Raw genomic sequence first — 23703 nt, forward strand, 5'->3', positions numbered from 1 at the left:
CAGAAACACACACAACACCTATGTAGTAAATTAAATACCATTTGTTATAGTATAAAAATTCTTGCTGGATGCACATCTATGCAAGCCATAAAAAATGTGTACTATGCCCAAGCAGAATCATTACTAAGATATGGTTTAATTTGCTGGGGAAATTCACCACCCAGAAAAAGCTGTTTTATTGCACAAAAAAGAATAATAAGAGCCATGGAAGGCTTAGCACCTCGATCTTCATGCAAACCCTCATTTAAAAAGCTTCATATTCTTCCATTACCATGCCTATATATCATAGAAACAATAATGTTTATAAGGAAAATCATAGATGAAAATAACAAGATTGCTCCAAAAAACCAAAATATCCATTCATACAACACAAGAAATAATCAAGATTTATATATGCAGTTTTCACATACAACACTAAAACAAAAAGGACCCTTGCAAGCAGGAAAAAAACTGTATAACAAACTACCTAAAGAAATTAAGGCAATAACTGGCATGCATAAATTCAAAACTGCAGTGAGTGACTACTTGCTACAGAATTGTTACTATAGCGTTGATGAATTTTTATCTACAATGTAAATATGTGAAAAATTTAAATAGTTTATACAATTAAGGCCAAAATAAGAAATGTGTACATTAGATTTATCTGTGTATTATATGTGGTCTATTACATGTATGTGTGTGTCTGTATAATCAAGGTCAAAAGTATGAAATGTGTGCGTGTAAAATTTATTTGTGAAATGTTATTCTCATATGTTAGAGTTATATTGCTATATACTGAAAACCATACAACAGCTTTTTTCTGTTAAACTTTATTGCAAATTATTTGACTTGTCCTATATCATAATGTACCCCTGTACAGTGTATGATTCACAGGACCAATAAATATACAATACAATACAATACAATACAATATGCTGCTTACTAATCATAATATAATGTTTATGCAGTCATTTGTATTGCAGTGTTTATGACCTGTTTCAACAGACAGGTCACTGAGATGTCTGATTTTAAGCTTTCGTGGTAAATCAACTAATTTCAATGCTCTTGGGCATCCAGCTGGGTGCAGTAATTCATGAAATATCATATTTAGACAGCATACTTTGCAGTATTTGTGATTCCTGTAGAATGAGCCTCTTTACATTCTATATTATATTATAATTGCTATCTCTTGCAACAGTGATTACAACCCTGCCATCATGTTCCTGATTTCTGCTGAAGACAGAGCAAAAGCTCACAGAGAGAGTCTGAAATACACTAATTAGCTCTATGTATTTGCTGTATCTTTCAAGTTTCTGTATTCTGCATTGATGATCATTATATTTATTTTGGTTCTGGACACTGTATATGGTGTGAACAGCTTTGTGATTATTCATTCTATATTCACAATCTTGCTGAAAATGTCATCTAGGATCAAACTGATAAGGTCACGAGCCTAGGAAAGGTGCTGCAGGTGATATCATGCTGTTAGCAAAGCCATTCATGTCAGTCGTCTACTGCCACAGACATTAATGCCAAATTAACTGCACTGTCCTGACAGATACTCTCATCATACATCCAACATTGATTTCTGCCATTATGTCACACAGTATTGCTTGTCTGTTAGCACTGACAACTATATAAAACACTGCTGCACTTGGTCATTAAGTGAAGACCATTGGCTACTGCGTTATCTGTGGTGAGAGTTAATGCCTGAAATTTGACATTCTTAGCACACCTTGACACTGTGGATCTCAGAATACTGAATTCCACAATGACTTCTGAAATGGAATGTCATATGCATCTAGCTTCAACTACAATTCCATGTTCAAAGTCTGTTAATTCTCGTTGTGCAGCCATAATCACATTAGAAACTTTTTCAACTGAATCACCTGAGTGTAAATGACAGCTTGACAAGTGCATTGCCCTGTCGTACCTTGTGTACACGATACTGCCACCATCTGTGTATTTACATATCACTATCCCATGACTTTTGTCACCTCATTGTATTTCTCATCACAGTCATCCTGACAATGAACACATTTCTTCCAGTGAGAGTCCAGTTTACTGCTATTGTAACTATAGAATGTTTGACTTTGTTGATGGGGACACAATCTCATCTGTGCTTTCAGTGCTTCATCACTATCATCTACATCTATAAAGGTACTCTGCAAGCCACCGTATGGTGTGTGGTGAAGGGAAGTCCTCGAAGGTGCTCTTTAAGTTCTGGAAACAAGTGAAAATTTGATGGGGCCAAGTTGGGACTGTTGGAGAGTGATCGATGAAAGTGAACACAAGGTGTCAGATTATTGGAGATGTCACAGTGCTTGTGTGCAGTCTTGCACTGTCATGCTGGAGGAAAGAATGCTGCCATGTGTGGAGAAACTCTTTGAATCTGAAGCTTGATTACAGAATGTTGTTTCTCATGCACCAACATAGTTATACACTGCCATGTGACACCCTACTATTCAGACCCTTCTAGTGACAGCGGGCCACAGATATGTAGACATGAACTATAAAGATATATAATGCTAATAACACTTGCATTATTTAGAAAGCTTTAGGAGTTTTCACATAAAAAATTTGGAAGCTTTACCTTTCTGCATGCCCTCATAAATTAAGCTCTGAAGAAGTACATGCTGAGTAAGTATATTAAGGAATGGAAAGACCTGTTATGGTTTAGTAAAAGAAATTCAGAAAATGCTGTTGAAGCAGAGAGTGTTGATCCATCTTGGTTAAAAAAAAGGTGACAGAGATGTCAACAGGCAACAGTTTGCAAAAATTTTTACATATATAGAGAGATCGATGTGTGAAGCATATAACAATTTCCAGCATCATACATTAATGAAAGATCTTGCCAATGTAATTGAAGATGAATGATGAGTATCTCCTCAAACACAGCAAACTGACATTCAGACTGGAGAACAGTAATGTAAGGTATCCATCAAGGCTCTATTCTATGTTTTCTTTTTTATCCTACATTAGTGCTCCGGCCATCAACTCTTCATCAGTTTGTAAATAATACATCAGTTTTAATTCAAATTGCAAAGAAAAAATCATTACTGCATCATTAATACACTAGATAGCTTATGGAAATGGCTCCAGCCAAATACTTTGAACATCTCAAAAATGCTTACAGTGTAGTTCAGGAACCTCTATTGAGAAATGCCAGAAACTTAAAGTAAGCTATATAAATAAGCATATAGCAGAATTGGAATTTGTCAGATTTCTAGGACTAAATCTAGATAAGAATTTAAGCTGGAATATATTTACTGAACTAAATTGAATTTTAGTTGGAAGATTACATTGTGCACAGCAAGTGCACATGTAATATTGGACATTCCAAAGTCAGAAAACATTCAGTATCACTTATTACCTATGGAGCAGCCATTGTAATTACACATTAATGTCACTGATTACATTTAATGTAATAGGTATTCCTTAATGCTGTAAAATTTATTTTCCATTGGGTAGGCTTTTAGTTTCTTAGGAAAGTTATCATCAAGTGTACTATCATGTAGGCTGTTTGGCAGACTTCTTAATAACTTGATACTTGAGTACCAACACTCTTTTTGAAGAGTTGTAGGTTGGTGGTGTATGTGTTGTACCTGCCCTTTTCTTCCACCATGTGTTCTGGATGTGGGTATTAGCACTAGTAATCCAATCTGAACTATCTTTTGTGATATATACTGAGGTGACAAAAGTCATGGGATAGTGATAGGCACACATGCAGATGGTGGTAATATCATTTACACAATGTATAAAAGGACAGTGTATTTGCAGAGCTGTCATTTATACTCAGGTGATTCATGTGGAAAGGTTTCTGACATGATTATGGCCGCACAACTGGAGTCAACAGACTTGGAGTGCAGAATAGTATTTGGAGCTAGAAGCATGGGGCATTCCATTTCACAAACAGTTAGGGAATTCAGTATTCCAAGCTCCACAGTCAAGCATGAGCCAGGAATACAACATTTCATGTGTCGGCTCTCACCATGGACATCACAGAGGCTGACGGCCTTCACTTAATGAATGAGATCTGTTGCATTTGCATAGAGTTGCCAGTGCTAACAGACAAGCAATACTTTATGAAATAGCCACAGGAATCAATGTGGGATGACGAACGTATCCATTAGGACAGTGTTAATGAGCTGTAGCAGCAGATGACTAATGCAAGCGACTTTGCTAACAGTGTGACATCACTTGCAGTTCCTCTCCAGGGCTCATGACCATATCAGTTGGACCCTAGATGATTGGCAAACCATGGGCTGGTCAGGTGAGTCCAGATTTCAGTTGGTAAGAGATGACAGTAGGGTGCAGCCATTCATGGACTTCATGTGCCCAAACAACAATGAAATTTTTATGGATGACAGTGCACCATGTCACCAGGTCACAATTGCTTGCAATTGGTTTGAAGTATATTCTGTACAATTTGAGCAAATGATCTGGCCACTCAGATCACTCGACATGAATGCCATCGAACATCTATGAGACCTAATCAAGAAGTCAGTTCATATACAAAATCCCACACCGGCAACACTTTTACAATTATGGACAACTATGGAGGCAGCAAGACTCAGTATTTCTGTAGGAGACTTGTTGTTGAGTCCATGCCACATTGAGTTGGTGCACTATGTCAGGCAAAAGGAGGTCTGATATGATATTAGGAGGTATCCCATGACCTCTGTCACCTCAGTGTATATTATTGTTTAATATTTGCCCAAAAAAGTAAAAGTTTAGATATCTAGATTTTTGAAGCAGTTTCTACATTTTTCAAAAGTTGATCATCTTAAAATTACCCTAACTTCTGACTGGCATTTGTTCTTTTCTAATACATACTGTTTCCTGTTGTGTAGGCATGATTGTATTCACTCACCTGATTGCCCTCAAATGCCATAGTTTTCCAACTTTTGTATCAGTATTTCATGGACAGATGACTGAATACTATATGGTACTGGATTGACAGTAGCCAATTCTGTGGATTTACCCTTTTTGGAACCATACTGTGATGGTGCAAGGATGTTGTGTTTGTCCAGACGAACAACTAATCTATTATAACACATAAGTATTTCCAGTTTTCTTAGAAACCTGATATCAATGAAACTGGATTGTACTTGTGTAGGATCCTTCTTATCCCTTCTCTTGTGTTCTAGTACAATCCTGATTAACTTTAGTTTTTCTGGAAAAATTCCATCTCTGAAAGAGCTGGTTGCTATGCCCAACAATGATGTAATTACTTATTCATTCACGTAATTCATTATTTTGTCACCATCAGCTGATTTATTTGGTACATAACAAATACAATATGTAATTTAATATTTTTAATGAAAATGGTATCAATTGATACTCATTTCATACAGCAAACCAGGCATTATTCTGACCATTCATGTACTATGAGAAATAAAGATAGTTTATGCTTCTTGTTCATAAATTAAAGTTATATTCTCAGCTATCATAATATTTTGGATTGCAGATCTTCAACATATGGAAAGATAAATAAGCTCTGAACATGAATCGAGGCCTACCAAGTAAGAAGCTACATGATACTCTGATACAAAGATGTTACTACCCAGTGGAAGAGTTCATGAAAGACAAGCTGATAATATAGTCAGGAAATCACTGAATATCAACTTAATTATATAAATATCACTGTTCATTCATAGGAGAACTATGAACTTTAGAATATTGCTCCATCTCATCAGCTATACTTTTTATAAGTGAACTATATAAGTAATTTTTAATGTAACAACAATATATAATAAGTGTACATTATAATTTGAATAAATTGCTATACACTATTTCCTATAATTTGTTTTGTAGTATCATGAAGAATCATGTTTTTGTGTCAATTTTAAGTCCATTTAATCCTGAAATTCTACAGCATTACAATTTAAGGTTAAAAGGTAAAAATTCATGCTAAATTTTGAAACTGTCCTATTCACAGAATTAACTCAGTTAAGGATAATAGAGCTTCTGTTCTAATTGCATGAGAGAACCAAAAGTACTCAATAAAACAACAATGTCATCTGTGATTGTCATAGAAACCTTGAGAATGAGGAATATTGGAAGGATGTAAAACTTAATAAGTCAACTCTCTCAACTTATGTACTTGTGGATTAGAAATATGCATACATCTTATAAAGTATTTCTTTTTCTTATATTGTACTTCTAGCTATGTAAACTGTGCCACTTTGTCTGGAAATAATAATGAAAATAAAAAATCTCTTATGAAGATGAAGAGACTGTGTAGATTTTGGCAGTCCTTACCCGGAATCCTCCTCGAAGATTGGAATACCACTCATTTTTATCACTTTCCTTCCTCCACTGGATATTTGGCATCTGACGAGAATGTATGTCTGGAAAAACACAGGTTTCCCCACTTCCAGTCATATTGCAGTACACATATATGGCATCATCGGGCATTCCTAAATTGGGATCAATCCAGTACCATCCTAGAAAAAACAGCATTATTTTGTTATTACACTATGAAAGACTGAGAATCAACAAAAAGAAGTACATACAGCAAGGTTTATGGCTTATTCTTCCATTCTGCAAAACAGTATTCTATTTCTCATATTTCCTGATGCTTGAGATTAATATTATAATGTCTGGTAAAGCAACAAAACTAAATCAGAAACACTTCCTGCAAAGGACATACACTTACAATTTCCACTACTTTTTTATGGATTTAAAGAAAATTCTTTTAAATGATTTAAAATGTATTTAAGTAATAAAAAGTGGAATGTTGAAATGAACATTACAAAGTCTAGGAACTTTACTGGACACACAGGTGATTTTCAAAGTCTGGTTGAGTCTTATATGTTATTCATGCCTTACAATAAAATGAGATCATCTACTTGCAATTGATTGCTGCTAGCATGAATGTATGTTGAGAGAATTAGGGGTGCTATTAAACCACCTTCGGACACACTTGGAGTTACTTTCATTTCTGGAGAACGTTTATCAACTAATAAAACATACCAGGTTCCAAGATGAGGAGCCATGATGGCATTTGAAAAAGGTGACTAAGGTGACTGATCCACAGGATATTGGATGGAAGGTGTGCATACTTTCGTTGACTTTACATATTACCAGAGCTTCATAAGATTTTCTGATAGAGCTTTCATGAGGATCTGACAGTGAAAATTATTGCACGCTTCATGGATATGACACACAAGCTGCCTTAAAGTTTTCTTAATCAATTTCCATGCTAGAGTGTAGCAGGGATGTAACAGTCTTTGTTTTCACAACATTAAATTACTGGTACAATGAAACAAATGTGAATTGTCATTTGTTATTACTATATATGGTGCCTACTTATATATATACTGCAGTTTCTGATGCCTTTGATCTTTGTTCAATGCTGTTCTGCATTTGTTTGATTTGAATCAAGCAATCGAAATTCATCTCTTAAGTGAGCTGTTAATGACTAACATTTCCACCAGATATATATTTTCTTATTTCTTGATGACCTTTTCACTTTTAGTGACAATTGTTCCTGTAATAGCATAATTGCTCTTAAACCCTCACTTTCATTGGAATCAAAACTTTAACTCATAGTAGTAGTAGTAGTAGTAGTAGTAATAGTAGTAGTAGTAGTAGTAGTAGTAATAATAATAATAATAATAATAATAATAATAATAATTGTTCCGGTGTAATGACAAGCGCCAGCACGACAATGAAGAATGGAAGAGCAGAGAGCAAACAAATTTTTTTTTGGATGCAGAGTCCTTACAGCAATACACCATAACTCTCACTTCAGCCTTCACTGGACATAATTATACCAACAGCGTAGTTCAAAAGCAGATTTCCTGGGCCATTACACCCAATCCTGCCACTGCTGATCCCCCCAAAAAACAACTTCGGAGCACACCACTTGCCACCCAACATTATCCTGGTCCTGAATGTATTAATCAGCTACTTTGACAAGACCATGACTGCCTAAAATCATTCACTGAAATGAGATCCATTCTGTCTGAGATTTTGACCACCACACTTAGAATAGCTTTCTGTCACCCTTCCAATCTCCACAATATCCTTGTCAGACCCTATGCTTCTTCTGCACCCATCTGCCTACCCTATGGCTCCTACCCCTGTGACCGGCCCTGCTGCAAGACTTGCCCTATGTACCCTCCTACCACCACCTATTCCAGCCCTGTAACTGGCAAAACATATCCTATCAAAGGGAGAGCCACCTGTGAAACAACACTTGTCCTATACCTGCTGTTATATAAATACTGTTCAGCCTTTTACATTGGCATGACTACCACCCAGTTATCAGTCAGGATGAATGGATATAGGCAGAGGGTGTATACAGGCAACACGAAATACCCTGTTGCAGAGCATGCTGTATAACAAGACAGCCATGACCTTGGTGCCTCTTTCACAATATGCGCATGTGGATTCTTCCCACAGGCACCAGTTTCTCACAACTCCGCAGATGGGAACTAGCACTACAACATGCCCTTGGTTCTCACCACTCACTTGGCATTCATTTACGTTAATTCCTTCCATCTCAGCAGTTCTTCACAATAACTACTCCTTTTTTCACTCCACTTTAGTTTTCCACATCTTTCATTTTCTGACAAGTCTATTTTTCGCCTCCTCCATCCCACCACTATTACACACAATGCAATTACCTCCTCACTCTTATTAACTTGTGCATGATGTTTTAGTAGTAATCCCTGTCTTGCATATTACCCTGTCTTCCAGCTTTAAGCTCTCAGGTTTTCAAAACTCATCCAGTGCAGTCAACAGCAATCAGTCTTTCCATCTCATCCCATCTGGTTAGTCTCCCTCGACCCAGGGCTCTCAGTGACTTTTCCAAACTGTACCCCTTTCCTCACCCCCCATGAACCATGGACCTTACCATTGGTGGTGAGGCTTGCATGCCTCAATGATACAGATAGCCGTACCATAGGTGCAACCACAACGGAGGGGAATCTGTTGAGAGGCCAGACAAACGTGTGGTTCCTGAAGAGGGGCAGCAGCCTTTTCAGTAGTTGCAGGGGCAACAGTCTGGATGATTGACTGATCTGGCCTTGTAACACTAACCAAAATGGCCTTGCTATTCTGGTACTGCGAACGGCTGAAAGCAAGGGGAAACTACAGCCGTAATTTTTCCCGAGGGCATGCAGCTCTACTGTATGATTACATGATGATGGCGTACTCTCGGGTAAAATATTCTGAAGGTAAAATAGTCCCCCATTCAGATCTCTGGGCGGGGACTACTCAAGAGGACATTGTTATCAGGAGAAAGAAAAGTGGCGTTCTATGGATCAGAGCGTGGAACGTCAGATCCCTTAATCGGGCAGGTAGGTTAGAAAATTTAAAAAGGGAAATGGATAGGTTAAAGTTAGATATAGTGGGAATTAGTGAAGTTCATTGGCAGGAGGAACAAGACTTTTGATCACGTGCATACAGGGTCATAAATACAAAATCAAATAGGGGTAATGCAGGAGTAGGTTTAATAATGAATAAAAAAATAGGAGTATGGGTAAGCTACTACAAACAGCATCAAATAGGGGTAATGCAGGAGTAGGTTTAATAATGAATAAAAAAATAGGAGTATGGGTAAGCTACTACAAACAGCATAGTGAATGCATTATTGTGGCCAAGATAGACACGAAGCACACACCTACTACAGTAGTACAAGTTTATATGCCAACTGTCTCTGCAGATGATAAAGAAATTGATGAAATGTATGATGAGATAAAAGAAATTATCCAGGTAGTGAAGGGAGATGAAAATTTAATAGTCATGGGTGACTGGAATTCAAGAGTAGGAAAAGGGAGAGAAGGAAACATAGTAGATGAATATGGATTGGGGCTAAGAAATGAAAGAGGAAGCCGCCTGGTAGAATTTTGCACAGAGCAAAACTTAATCATAGCTAACACTTGCTTCAAGAATCACGAAAGAAGGTTGTATACATGGAAGAACCCTGGAGATACTAAAAGGTATCAGATAGATTATATAATGGTAAGACAGAGATTTAGGAACCAGATTTTAAATTGTAATACATTTCCAGGGGCAGATGTGGACTCTGACCACAATCTATTCGTTATGAACTGTAGATTAAAACTGAAGAAACTGCAAAAAGGTGGGAATTTAAGGAGATGGGACCTGGATAAACTGACTAAACCAGAGGTTGTACAGAGTTTCAGGGAGAGCATAAGGGAACAATTGACAGGAATGGGGGAAAGAAACACAGTAGAAGAAGAATGGGTAATTCTGAAGTAGTGAAGGCAGCAGAGGATCAAGTAGGTAAAAAGACGAGGGCTAGTAGAAATCCTTGGGTAACAGAAGAAATATTGAATTTAATTGATGAAAGGAGAAAATATAAAAATGCAGTAAATGAAGCAGGCAAAAAGGAATACAAACATCTCAAAAATGAGATCGACAGGAAGTGCAAAATGGCTAAGCAGGGATGGCTAGAGGACAAATATAAGGATGTAGAGGCTTATCTTACTAGGGGTAAGATAGATACTGCCTACAGGAAAATTAAAGAGACCTTTGGAGATAAGAGAACCACTTGTATGAACATCAAGAGCTCAGATGGAAACCCAGTTCTAAGCAAAGAAGGGAAAGCAGAAAGGTGGAAGGAGTATATAGATGGTCTATACAAGGGCGATGTACTTGAGGACAATATTATGGAAATGGAAGAGGATGTAGATGAAGATGAAATGGGAGATATGATACTGCGTGAAGAGTTTGACAGAGCACTGAAAGACCTGTGTCGAAACAAGGCCCCCAGGGTAGAAAACATTCCATTAGAACTACTGACAGCCTTGGGAGAGCCAGACCTGACAAAACTCTACCATCTGGTGAGCAAGATGTATGGGACAGGTGAAATACCCTTAGACTTCAAGAAGAATATAATAATTCCAATCCCAAAGAGAGCAGGTGTTGACAGGTATGAAAATTACCGAACTATCAGTGTAATAAGTCACAGCTGCAAAATACTAACGCGAATTCTTTACAGATGAATGGAAAAACTGATAGAAGCCGACCTCGGGGAAGATCAGTTTGGATTCCGTAGAAATGTTGGAACATGTGAGGCAATACTGACCCTACGACTTATCTTAGAAGAAAGATTAAGAAAAGGCAAATCTATGTTTCTAGCATTTGTAGACTTAGAGAAAGCATTTGACAATATTGATTGGAATACTCTCTTCCAAATTCTGAAGGTGGCAGGGGTAAAATACAGGGAGCGAAAGGCTATTTACAATTTGTACAGAAAGCAGATTGCAGTTATAAGAGTCGAGGGGCACGAATGGGAAGCAGTGGTTGGGAAGGGAGTGATACAGGGCTGTAGCCTATCCTCGATGTTATTCAATCTGTATATTGAGCAAGCAATAAAGGAAAAAAAAGAAAAGTTCGGAGTAGGTATTAAAATCAGTGGAGAAGAAATAAAAACGTTGAGGTTCACCGATGACATTGTAATTCTGTCAGAGACAGCAAAGGACTTGGAAGGGCAGTTGAACAGAATGGACAGTGTCTTGAAAGTAGTGTATAAGATGAACATCAACAAAATCAAAATGAGGATAATGGAATGCAGTCGAATTAAGTCGGGTGATGCTGAGGGAATAATATTAGGAAATGAGACACTTAAAGTAGTAAAGGAGTTTTGCTATTTGGGGAGCAAAATAACTGATGATGGTCGAAGTAGAGAGGATATAAAATGTAGACTGGCAATGGCAAGGAAAGCATTTCTGAAGAAGAAAAATTTGTTAACATCGAGTATAGATTGAAATGTCGGGAAGTCGTTTCTGAAAGTGTTTGTATGGAGTGAAGCCATGCATGGAAGTGAAACGTGGACAATAAATAGTTTAGACAAGAAGGGAATAGAAGCTTTCAAAATGTGGTGCTACAGAAGAATGCTGAAGATTAGATGGGTAGATCACATAACTAATGAGGAGGTATTGAATAGAATTGGGGAGAAGAGGAGCTCGTGGCACAACTTGACTAGAAGAAGGGATCGGTTGGCAGGACATGTTCTGAGACATCGAGGGATCACCAATTTAGTATTGGAGGGCAGCGTGGAGGGTAAAAATCGTAGAGGGAGACCAAGAGATGAATACACTAAGCAGATTCAGAAGGATGTAGGCTGCAGTAGGTACTGGGAGATGAAGAAGCTTGCACAGGATAGGGTAGCATGGAGAGCTGCATCAAACCAGTCTCAGGACTGAAGACCACAACAACAACAACAACCACCCCTTTCCTTAAACCTCTCCAGTACTTTTCCTTCACCACTCTTCCTTCTTCTTCAACTCTTCTGCCAAAAGAAGAAGCCACTGGCTCCAAAAGCTTGTAAAAGTTAAACCTTTTGTGTGTGTTCCCCTGCCACTGCTTGGTGAGTAGATTTTTTATTTATCCATTTCCATCATATAAGCAGTATAAATGGATATTTACAATGTCTAATTGCATATAGTAGAAAAGTGTGGTCTGGAGCAGTAGCAATTCAAACAAATTTTCAGGATGGCAAAAGTCTAGTATTAGGGATATATCACTCTCCAAGCTGTAGGATAAAAGTTTTTCTAACAAAACTTGAAGTACTACTTGACAAAGTCATTAAAAATTATTGTACTTAACAGTAGTTGGTGACCCAAATATAAATACATTGAAACAGAGCAGCTGTGCACAATGTTTTTCAGGTGTTATAAATACTCTGCCTGACAAAAAAATGTGAAACAATCAAAGAAGGGAGTAGGAAATGAAAAGAAACTTCATGGGTTGAGACAGTATGTGGTGTCGTTTTATTGATTACAAAATCAAGTCAAATCTACAAAGAACTTGACAATATGAGCCCTCTTATTAGTATGATATTGCACTCCTTGTGGCCTAAATAGGAAGTGTGTCACACAGCCACTACTTTTTCCTTTCCTGATAGAATCTGGCCCACAAATTATGTAACTGGTTCTTGATATCCTGGATACTTGCAATGGGATGGAGGTGATGCCCAAGCTGGTCTCAAACATGTTCTATCGGAAACAGATTTGGGTTTCTTGCTAGCCACAGGAGTACCTCAACATTGTTCTGACAGTTCACACAGACATGAGCCACATGTGGATGGGTATTGCCTTATTGAAAAATGATGGACGACTATTACCCTGTTGAAAAATGACACCACAATACTATCACATGAGAGGAAACACATGAAGGTTTATGATGTCTCTGATGTACCACTGTGTCATCAGAGGTCTCTTAGTCACCATCTGTCATGACCTGAAGTCATACCTGATGGCTTTGCACAACATGACACCAAAAGTAATACTGCTGGGCCTTTCCGAAATATTGGAAGAATGTGACCTCTACCAAGATTGCCACCACACTTGCCAACAATGCTCATCTGGGGTAGTGCACACACATGACTGACAGCTGAATACAATGTATCACCATTACTCAGCTGTCTAAGCTTTCTGGTTGTGGCACAACTCCAAACACAGCCATTTGCATTGTGGTGTTAATGGCAGCCTATGTGTGGAATGGTAGTTCCCTAGTCCAGCTGCTGCTAATCCCTGATCAATGGTACAGGATGACACAGCGTGTTGTAGGGAGTCTATTAATTGTTCATATATGGTAGGCACAGATGTGAAGAGGTTATGATGTGCTTGGTGCACAATACAGTGGTCACACGTGGCTGACTGGAACATGACAATGTGTGGACCAGCCTTCATGTTCCCATGCTGTCCAACACTGGGTCACTGTCATATCTGAATGCTCCACAAATCTAGATATTCCACAATTCAATCAGCTGGTCAATTGGAGACCCACAATGTTGCCACTTTCAAAAATTAAAATATCGCAATTAATCATAGAATGGATCTAGGAAAGGGAAGTCCACCTAAAACATTAGTTGTGAGCTTTGTGATACACAAACAAAGAATTAGAAGAATGGGAGAAAGTTTGTAATGTATTTCTGGGCCCCTGAAGAGCCTTTGACTCTATATGCCATACTACCAGCTTAGATAAATTACTTAGATATGCTATCAGAGGGAATGCAGCCAGCCTAATAAAATAATTTGTAGAAAACAGAGAACAAAGTGTAGAATTAAGATACAGGATGAACAATATGGGGTAAACTTTTTATTCTGATTTTGAAGTGCTAAAGTATGTGGTAGCATAAGGATCGATACTTGGTCCACTATTGTTTGTACAGTATATGAATGATATGTCAGCATCAGTAAAAGAAAATACAGGGTTATTACAAATGATTGAAGCGATTTCACAGCTCTACAATAACTTTATTATTTGAGATATTTTCACAATGCTTTGCACACACATACAAAAACTCAAAAAGTTTTTTTAGGCATTCACAAATGTTCGATATGTGCCCCTTTAGTGATTCAGCAGACATCAAGCTGATAATCAAGTTTCTCCCACACTCGGCGCAGCATGTCCCCATCAATGAGTTCGAAAGCATCGTTGATGCGAGTTCGCAGTTCTGGCACGTTTCTTGGTAGAGGAGGTTTAAACATTGAATCTTTCACATAACCCCACAGAAAGAAATCGCATGGGGTTAAGTTGGGAGAGCGTGGAGGCCATGACATGAATTGCTGATCATGATCTCCACCACGACCGATCCATCGGTTTTCCAATCTCCTGTTTAAGAAATGCCGAACATTATGATGGAAGTGCGGTGGAGCGCCATCCTGTTGAAAGATGAAGTCGGCGCTGTCGGTCTCCAGTTGTGGCATGAGCCAATTTTCCATCATGTCCAGATACACGTGTCCTGTAACGTTTTTTTCGCAGAAGAAAAAGGGGCCGTAAACTTTAAACCGTGAGATTGCACAAAACACGTTAACTTTTGGTGAATTGCGAATTTGCTGCACAAATGAGTGAGGATTCTCTACCGCCCAGATTCGCACATTGTGTCTGTTCACTTCACCATTAAGAAAAAATAGTGCTTCATCACTGAAAACAAGTTTCGCCCTGAACGCATTCTCTTCCATGAGCTGTTGCAACCGTGCCGAAAATTCAAAGCGTTTGACTTTGTCAACGGGTGTCAGGGCTTGTAGCAATTGTAAACGGTAAGGCTTCTGCTTTAGGCTTTTCCGTAAGATTTTCCAAACCGTCGTCTGTGGTACGTTTAGCTCCCTGCTTGCTTTATTCGTCGACTTCCGCGGGCTACGCGTGAAACTTGCCCGCACGCGTTCAACCGTTTCTTCGCTCACTGCAGGCCGACCCACTGATTTCCCCTTACAGAGGCATCCAGAAGCTTTAAAGTGCACATACCATCGCCGAATGGAGTTAGCAGTTGGTGGATCTTTGTGGAACTTTGTCCTGAAGTGTCGTTGCACTGTTATGACTGACTGATGTGAGTGCATTTCAAGCACGACATACGCTTTCTCGGCTCCTGTCGCCATTTTGTCTCACTGCGCTCTCGATCGCTCTGGCGGCAGAAACCTGAAGTGCGGCTTCAGCCGAACAAAACTTTATGAGTTTTTCTACGTATCTGTAGAGTGTTGTGACCATATGTCAATGAATGGAGCTACAGTGAATTTATGAAATCGCTTCAATCATTTGTAATAGCCCTGTACAATAATGTATGCAAATGATACAACACCCATTGTAACTAGCATTTAATACATGATTTAGAAATAAGAATTATCATGGACATAGATATGGCAGATTAATATTTAAGGAATACAAAATACTTATTTAAAAAAAAAATCTACATGAAAATACTGCCAAAGAGAACAACAAATTAAGAGAGACCAGATATAAAACTTAAGGTTGTGTAGGTAATAGAGGTTAAGAATAACAATTTCCTAGGATTGACAATAGATTGAGTTATGACTTGGGAAAATCATATTGAAAAGATCTGTTAAAAATAAACAGCAATGTATTTTTAATAAGGAAAATAACCCACACAGTTGATGTAGATACACTATTTAACAATGTACTATATAGCAATTCATCCACATCTGTCATGTTGTTGTTGTTGTTATCGTGGTCTTCAGTGCAAAGACTGGTTTGCTGCAGCTCTTGATGCTACTCTATCCCATGCAAGCTTCTTCGTGTCAGAATAACTACTGAAATCTACAACCTTTTAACCTGTTTACTGTATTCATCTCTTGGTCTTCCAAATACTGTATAATAATACAGAATAGAGAAGCAAACATGTATATAAACAGACTGCTAAAGCTGAAAACAAGACAGTTAGATGTATTGGAAGATTATCACGAATACAGTCATGCAAAGTCATATTAAAGAATATAAAATTTATAACAGTCCCCTCTATGAATTTGTATGAAAAATTAATGTTTCTCTAAGTAAATTGTGTTCCTACGCTAAATAGAGAACTGCATAATTTCATCACAAGAGTCAAAGATGTATATCACATCAACAATACCCAATTAAAACTGGCTGATAAAGATCCTGCTAAAGCTGGGTGCTTATTATACAACAGATTACCATGAAGTTTAAAAAAATGTAAAAGTGCAACTGATCCTCAAAACAAAACTAAGAAGGTACTTCAAAACATGTTTGTACTGAGTTAAGGAATATTTTAAGGCTAGTACTAAAGAAATTGGAAGAAACTATGGTAATAAAGTAGTATCCTGAGAAATATGCTAGTGAGATGCACACATTCAATTTTTCATGTTTAATTGCATTCCAAGAATTTAAATTGAAATTGGGTTGCTAATCTAGTAAATTACATTAATATTATGTTTTGTTTTTCTATGTTTATTATTTGCACATCATATGTACACTGAAGCACCAAACAAACTGATATAGGTATGCATATTCAAATAGAGAGATATGTAAACAAGCAGAATATGGTTATGTTGTCAGCAATGCCTATATAAGACAAAAAGTGTCTGGTGCAGCCATCAGATCAGTTACTGCTGCTGCAATGACAGGTTATCAAGATTTAAGTGAGTTTGAATGTGATGTTACAGTCAGCACGTGAGCAATGGGACACAGCAAGTCTGAGGTAGTGGTGAAGTGGGAATTTTCCCATATGACCACTTGACTAGTGTACCATGAATATCAGGAATCTGGTAAAACATTAAATCTCCGACACTGCTGTGTACGGAAAAAGATGCTGCAAGAACGGGACCCACAACCACTGAAGAGAATTGTTCAATGAGACAGAAGTGCAGTCCTTCTGCAAAATGCTGCATATTTCAATGCTGGGCCATCAACAAGTGTTAGTGTGAAAACCGTTCAATGAAACATCATTGATATGGGCTTTCAGAGCCAAAGGCCCACTAATGTACCCTCGATGACAGCATGACAAAAGGCTTTACACCTCGCCTGGGCCTGTCAACTCTGACATTGGACTGTTGATGACTGAAAACATGTTGCCTGGCTGGACAAGTCTCATTTCTAATTGTATCAAGTGGATGGACGTGTACAGGTATGGAGACAACCTCACGAACCCATGGACCCTGCATGTCAGCAGGGGATTGCTCAAGCTGGTGGAGGCTCTGTAATTGTGTGGGGCACGTGCAGTTGGAGTGATATGCGAGCCCTGATACATCTAGGTACGACTCTGACAGGTGACACATACGTAAGCATCCTGTCTGACCATCTGCATCCATTCATGTCTATTGTGCATTCTGACAGATTTGGGCAATTCTAGCAGGACAATGTGACACACCACACATCCAGAATTGCAACAGAGTGGTTCCAGGAACACTCTTCTGAGTTTAAACACATCCGCTAGCTACCAAACTCAGCACACATGAACATTATTGAGCATATCTGGGATGCCTTGCAACATGATGTTCATAAGAGATCTCCACCCCCTCATACTCTTACAGATTTATGGACAGCTTTCAGTTCAGGATTCATGGTATCTGTTCCCCCCAGCACTACTTCAGACATTAGTTGAGTCCATGTCATGTCATGATGTGGTACTTCTGCATGCTCGTGGGGGCCCTACACGATATTAGGCAGGTGTACCAGTTTCTTTGGCTCTTCAGTGTACATCCATATGTATAAATTAAATGATTTCTGAGGTTTGTTTTACATCCAATTCTATTATATATTATTATTTAAAAACTTGTAAAATATAAGCAAAGTTACTGTGCAGTACTGTTATGTTTGTAGAAATGTAAAAATATTTTAAACACTCAAATTTCAATTTACCCCAGACCTTTAAATATACACTGGCATAGCTAATATTGCTCTGAACAGCAATCAAAGGGAGAATGAAGAAACAAATAAATAATTAAAGTGTAGACTGTGTTACATCTTTTTGGGGTACTGGTTGCCTTTTCCTCACAATTTCCTTTTTTGTTTCTTAACTGCTCTACCCATTAGCTCTATTTCCACCTACATCTATTCTTTGCAAACAACCACTTCCTTGGGGTACACCCAAAATTACTTCTACATATGTCAATGACTCTCCATCCACAATAACTTCCTGTGTGTTCCCTGCCAAAAATGTCCTCAATATAGTCATAAATTTTGGCTCATTTCACATACAGTCATACAACTGGGGTGATTGGCTTCTCTCTGAGCATATTATTAGATTTTTTGGAGCTTTGATTAAGATATATTTTTTGTCTAAGGACTGGGACTAACATAAGCTACAATTTTTCCAAATGCAGCCCTTTTATTTATCTTTAATATTATTTGTGGGTACCATTTCTAACAGTCTTCTGCTTTATTATTTTGTTTATCATAGCAAAAACTGTTAACTAGATCCTACTTTTGCAGCATATCTGAAGTGACTGTGAGGATGACATTGATACTACTTACCATCCTTAAACTGAGGATGCCCATAGAAGAGATCCTTGCAAGTTCGTACTGGGTTTTCACGTGTACCAACAGGCTTTCTTATGCGATCCAGGTCTTGTCTCATTGTATATATTGAGCTATACATGTCCAAGAACTTCCCACCTAGGTCTTCCTTTGGCTCAGCAGTCATTTCTTCCAAAACCATGTCTTCTAAATCCCTAAAAATATTTGAGAGTACCAGTATAGCTAATGATGAACTGACATGAAAAGATATCTTGAGATCATGAATTGAACTGATCAGGTAACAACATGTTATAAAAAGTTGAAATTCGTACCATTTTATGCTTTTTCTAGCACAATGTATTTATTAATTATCTGTTGATTAATGAAGCAAATGAAAAATATTGACATCATTTTATTGTTTAATTAAGAAGAGTAGTGTATCATGGCATGAGTGATAAATAGTGTCTCAGGCTATGTAATACATGAAATGCAGTCAATGTATTTACAAGGATAGAGGGAATGAAGGAAGATAAGAGTTTACAACGTCACTGACTGTTGGAGAAGAGTGAGATAAGCTAGCAGCTGTGATCTGTTTAAGGAACTATACCAGCATTCATCTCTATCCATTCTGGGAAACCATAGGTAACATAAACCAGAATTTCTGTATAGGGATTTGAACCTCACACCTTAAAGATGTTTCTCCCAAAACTGAACCAATGTCACACCTCACTCAGTTTCTTTTCAGTTGTCATCACTCACATAGCAACAATCTGTGTGTAACAAAAATTGACATAGAGGACCAGCACTTATATGTGAAAACAGGAGTGACTCTTATGCTCTGGATGCTTTAATCAACCACTTCACTTTATCAAGACTTCATGTTCATTTTGTTACATTATTATGTATATAATTAGCATGTGATCTTAATAAAAAAATTCCTTTACACTGATGCAAGTAAGTTATATTGATGACATACTTAAGTGCTCTCTTTTCCCTGCCAGCTTCTCGGTGGAACAGTAGCTCTGGAGGTAAGAGTGGTAGTTCCCCTGGAGGCCCTGGGGGCCCCGGGGGTCCTGCCGGACCTGGCTCTCCCTTCATTCCTGCTACTCCTTCAGATCCTTTTGGACCTGGAGGGCCTTCCATTCCTGGCAGTCCTTGAGGTCCATCACTCCCTTTCTGACCAGCAGGACCTGAGGGACCCTGAAAGAAAGATAATGAAATGGTATTATATGTAAAATAACTAGAAGAAAAACAGGCATATAAAATGCTTATTAAACTGGTACACATTTGTTATGCTTTTTGGATGCTCTTTATAGCATTAACATGTTTCAACTAGCATCAAAAGGAGTACAGGTTACAGAAAGATTTAAAACAATATGTACCAATACAGACCTGCTTTATGCACAATACAACATACTTTCAACAACAATAGACAGAGCTTGTGCAAGAGCAAAGATCAAGGAATAAACTTGTTAGTTACTTCCTTAGTTAGTTATATTCATTTTCTTTCTATCATAATTATGTGCTCTGTCTGTGATGTAGAATGAGTCAGTTATCCAACTGCAGTAGGCTAATCTGTCTCAGTGAAAAATATGACTACATGCTGACCATTTACATGATTTTTTTCATTTTTTGATTGGTTAATAAGTACATAACCATGCTATTTCATTTGAGAGGATAGAGCTTTTCATAATTAACACAAAAAAATCAGCTGCTAATAAACATCAACAAAAATTTTACTCTAACTCTTCTCCTAAAACTGTGAATAACAGACACCATAAAAGTTTTACATTTGCAGCATGCCAAGCAAGAAATACAAACATTCATAAGTTACACACTTTATTGGCTTTGCAAAGATGTATGTCATTTGAGATTCACTTGATAAAAAGTATGTACAATGTGCAATTTACATTCTATGTAGAAACATGCATCAATATACTTTGAGATTTTCTTAAACTCAGTTCCTGCCCAACCACAGTCAGTTTGCATTATCCACTCCAGGAATGTGTACAGTTTTCAGTGGTGCATTTATCCTGAATAAACATGCCAGCCATAGAGTTACTTAACAGCTTAACTTAGACCTAAAAACACAATTTTAGCAAATAATGACACACAGGTGTGTCATCTTATGACTACTCCACTGCTGTACATATACAAAGACATGTGCTTGGTTCACTGCAACAATTTGCATCAATAAATGCCTACAGTTCACCTGAAAGTTCAGCAGCTAGATACCTAAGTTCAAGTGAGAATGTACCTTTGAAACATGCTGAAATATGCTCAACCACTGACCAGTGGCTACTGTCTAGGTTTCCCAGAATTTGTGACACACAGTTTACAGTAAAACAAATGTGTGAGTGTTACATGACTGTCATATAGACCAGTGGTTCCAAACAGGTGGTCCGCGGACCCCCAGGGGTCCACGAGCTTTGCCAGAGGGGTCCGCAAGATGCTATTAGAATAAAAAATATATTTCGTATGATAACAGATTTTTTGTTTTGGCCGCTTCATGCATGGGCAGAGCTTTAGCGAACACTAACTTCTGTGTCTAGCATCTTCCTAGAGCCAACTGACACTAGAACACTCTAGCGCAAAACTAGAATTAGATAGAGGCAAATAGTTCTGCTGTATGCTGTTAGACTGTGTACGCTGCCTCTCTGCAGCTGATTTTTCAATAATGAATATGTCAATGTTTTTTCTAAGTACCATAAATAGAAAACATATAAAAAGACTCTTAATTAGGCTTTTTTAGGTACTTGATACTGTGATATGACAAGGTACCAATCATGCTCGATGAGGGGGGCCTCAAGAAAATTTTGTTGGGAATCCCGGATATAGACCAAGCATCCCACTGCTTTTCCTTGGAGAGATGGAGTTACTAATTCTTCCACCTATACATGTGCCTCAGTTGGTGTTGAGACAGTATTTGCTTCTGCTGTATGAATCAAGGAATCCATATAAGCCTTTTGGCTGACGAAAACCAAACCTTGCTCATTATTTTCGCTTAGTAAATAAATTAAAAAAATTCAACAGTTGCATCACTTATCTTCTACAACTACATCTACAATTTCATACATACTCTACAAACCACCATACGATGAGTGGCAAGGGGTACCTTGTACAGCTACTGTTCATTTCCTTTCCTGTTTCATTTACAACAACTGTCTCTATGCTTCTGTATGCACATTAATTTCTCTTATCTTATCATCATGGTCTTTATGCAAAATGTACATTGGGGACAGCAGAATGGTTCTGCAGTCAGCTTCCAATGCCAGATATCTAAACTCTCTCAACAGCAGTCTGTGAAAAGATTGTCATCTTCCCTCCAAGGATTATCACTCAAGTTCATGAAGCATCTCCATGTGTTGATCGAACTTACCAGTAAAAAATCCAGCAGTGCACTTCTGAACTGCTTTGATGTCTTCCATTAATCCAACTTGGTGGGGATCCTAAACATTCAAGCATTACTCAAGAAGGCATTTGCACTAGTGTTCTACACACTGTCTCCTTTACAGAGTCTTCCAATAAACTGAAATCAATCATTTACTTACCCTGCTACTGTCTTTACATGCTTACTCCATTTAAAATTGCATTACACTGTTGCACCTAGATATTTAAATGATGTGGCTGCTCAAGCAGTGCACCACCAATGCTGTATTCCAATATTACAGAATTGTTTTTCTTACTCATCTGGATTAAATTACGATTATCTGCATTTAGAGAAAGCTGCCATTCATCACACCAACTAAAAATTTTGTCACATCATCTTGTATCCTTTTACAGTCTCTCAATGATAATACTTTCCAACATACACAGCATCATCCACAAAGAGCCATACATTGCTGCTCATCCTGTCTGTCAGATCATTTATGTACTGGGAGAATAAGAGCAGACCTATCACACTTCCCTTGGGCACTCCTGATGATACCCTCATCTCAAACACTTGCCATTGGTGTCTTCAAGCCACTCACATGCCTGGGAACGTATTCTGTAAGCTCATACCTTCATTAACAGTCTGTAGTGGTGCACCATGTCAAATGCTTTCCAGAAATATAGAAATATAGAATCTGTGCATAGCCCTTCATCTATAGCTTGCTGGATATCGTGTGAAAAGAAAGGCAAGCTGAATTTTCCATGAGCAATGGTTTCTGAAGCCATGGTGATTTGTAGACAGAAGCTCTTCCATCTCAAGGAAATTTATATTTTTGAACTGAGAATATGTTTAAGAATTCTGCAGCAAAATATCATTAATGATGTTGTTGTTGTTGTTGTCTTCAGTCCTGAGACTGGTTTGATGCAGCTCTCCATGCTACTCTGTCCTGTGCAAGCTTTTTCATCTCCCAGTACTTACTGCAACCTACATCCTTCTCAATCTGCTTAGTGTATTCATCTCTTGTTCTCTCTCTACGATTTTTACCCTCCACGCTGCCCTCCAATGCTAAATTTGTGATCCCTTGATGCCTCAGAACATGTCCTACCAACTGGTCCCTTCTTCTAGTCAAGTTGTGCCACAAACTCCTCTTCTCCCCAATTCTATTCAATACCTCCTCATTAGTTATATGATCTACCCATCTAATCTTCAGCATTCTTCTGTAGCACCACATTTCGAAAGCTTCTATTCTCTTCTTGTCCAAACTATTTATCGTCCATGTTTCACTTCCATACATGGCTACACTCCATACAAATACTTTCAGAAACGACTTCCTGACACTTAAATCTATACTCTATGTCAACAAATTTCTCTTCTTCAGAAACGCTTTCCTTGCCATTGCCAGTCTACATTTTATATCCTCTCTACTTCGACCATCATCAGTTATTTTGCTACTCAAATAGCAAAACTCATTTACTACTTTAAGTGTCTCATTTCCTAATCTAATTCCCTCAGCATCACCCAACTTAATTCGACTGCATTCCATTATCCTCGTTTTGATTTAGTTGATGTTCATCTTATATCCTCCTTTCAAGACACTGTCCAGTCCGTTCAACTGCTCTTCCAAGTCCTTTGCTGTCTCTGACAGAATTACAGCATCA

General features: G+C 38.0%; 1 protein-coding gene across 1 annotated transcript in view; it reads right to left on the minus strand.

Annotated features, from left to right (window-relative positions):
• LOC126248800 (collagen alpha-1(XI) chain-like) overlaps window positions 1-23703 on the minus strand; it is a 571383-nt gene that overhangs the window by 28261 nt on the left and 519419 nt on the right. Inside the window, exons 25-27 of the mRNA XM_049950192.1 lie at window positions 19649-19872; window positions 18691-18887; window positions 6244-6428 (exon numbers count right to left, since the gene is read on the minus strand). Of these exons, the coding sequence (XP_049806149.1) occupies window positions 6244-6428; window positions 18691-18887; window positions 19649-19872 (606 nt within the window). The remainder of the gene's footprint in view (window positions 1-6243; window positions 6429-18690; window positions 18888-19648; window positions 19873-23703) is intronic.

This window comes from Schistocerca nitens, chromosome 3, assembly GCF_023898315.1.
Source record: "Schistocerca nitens isolate TAMUIC-IGC-003100 chromosome 3, iqSchNite1.1, whole genome shotgun sequence".
NCBI lineage: Eukaryota > Metazoa > Arthropoda > Insecta > Orthoptera > Acrididae > Schistocerca > Schistocerca nitens.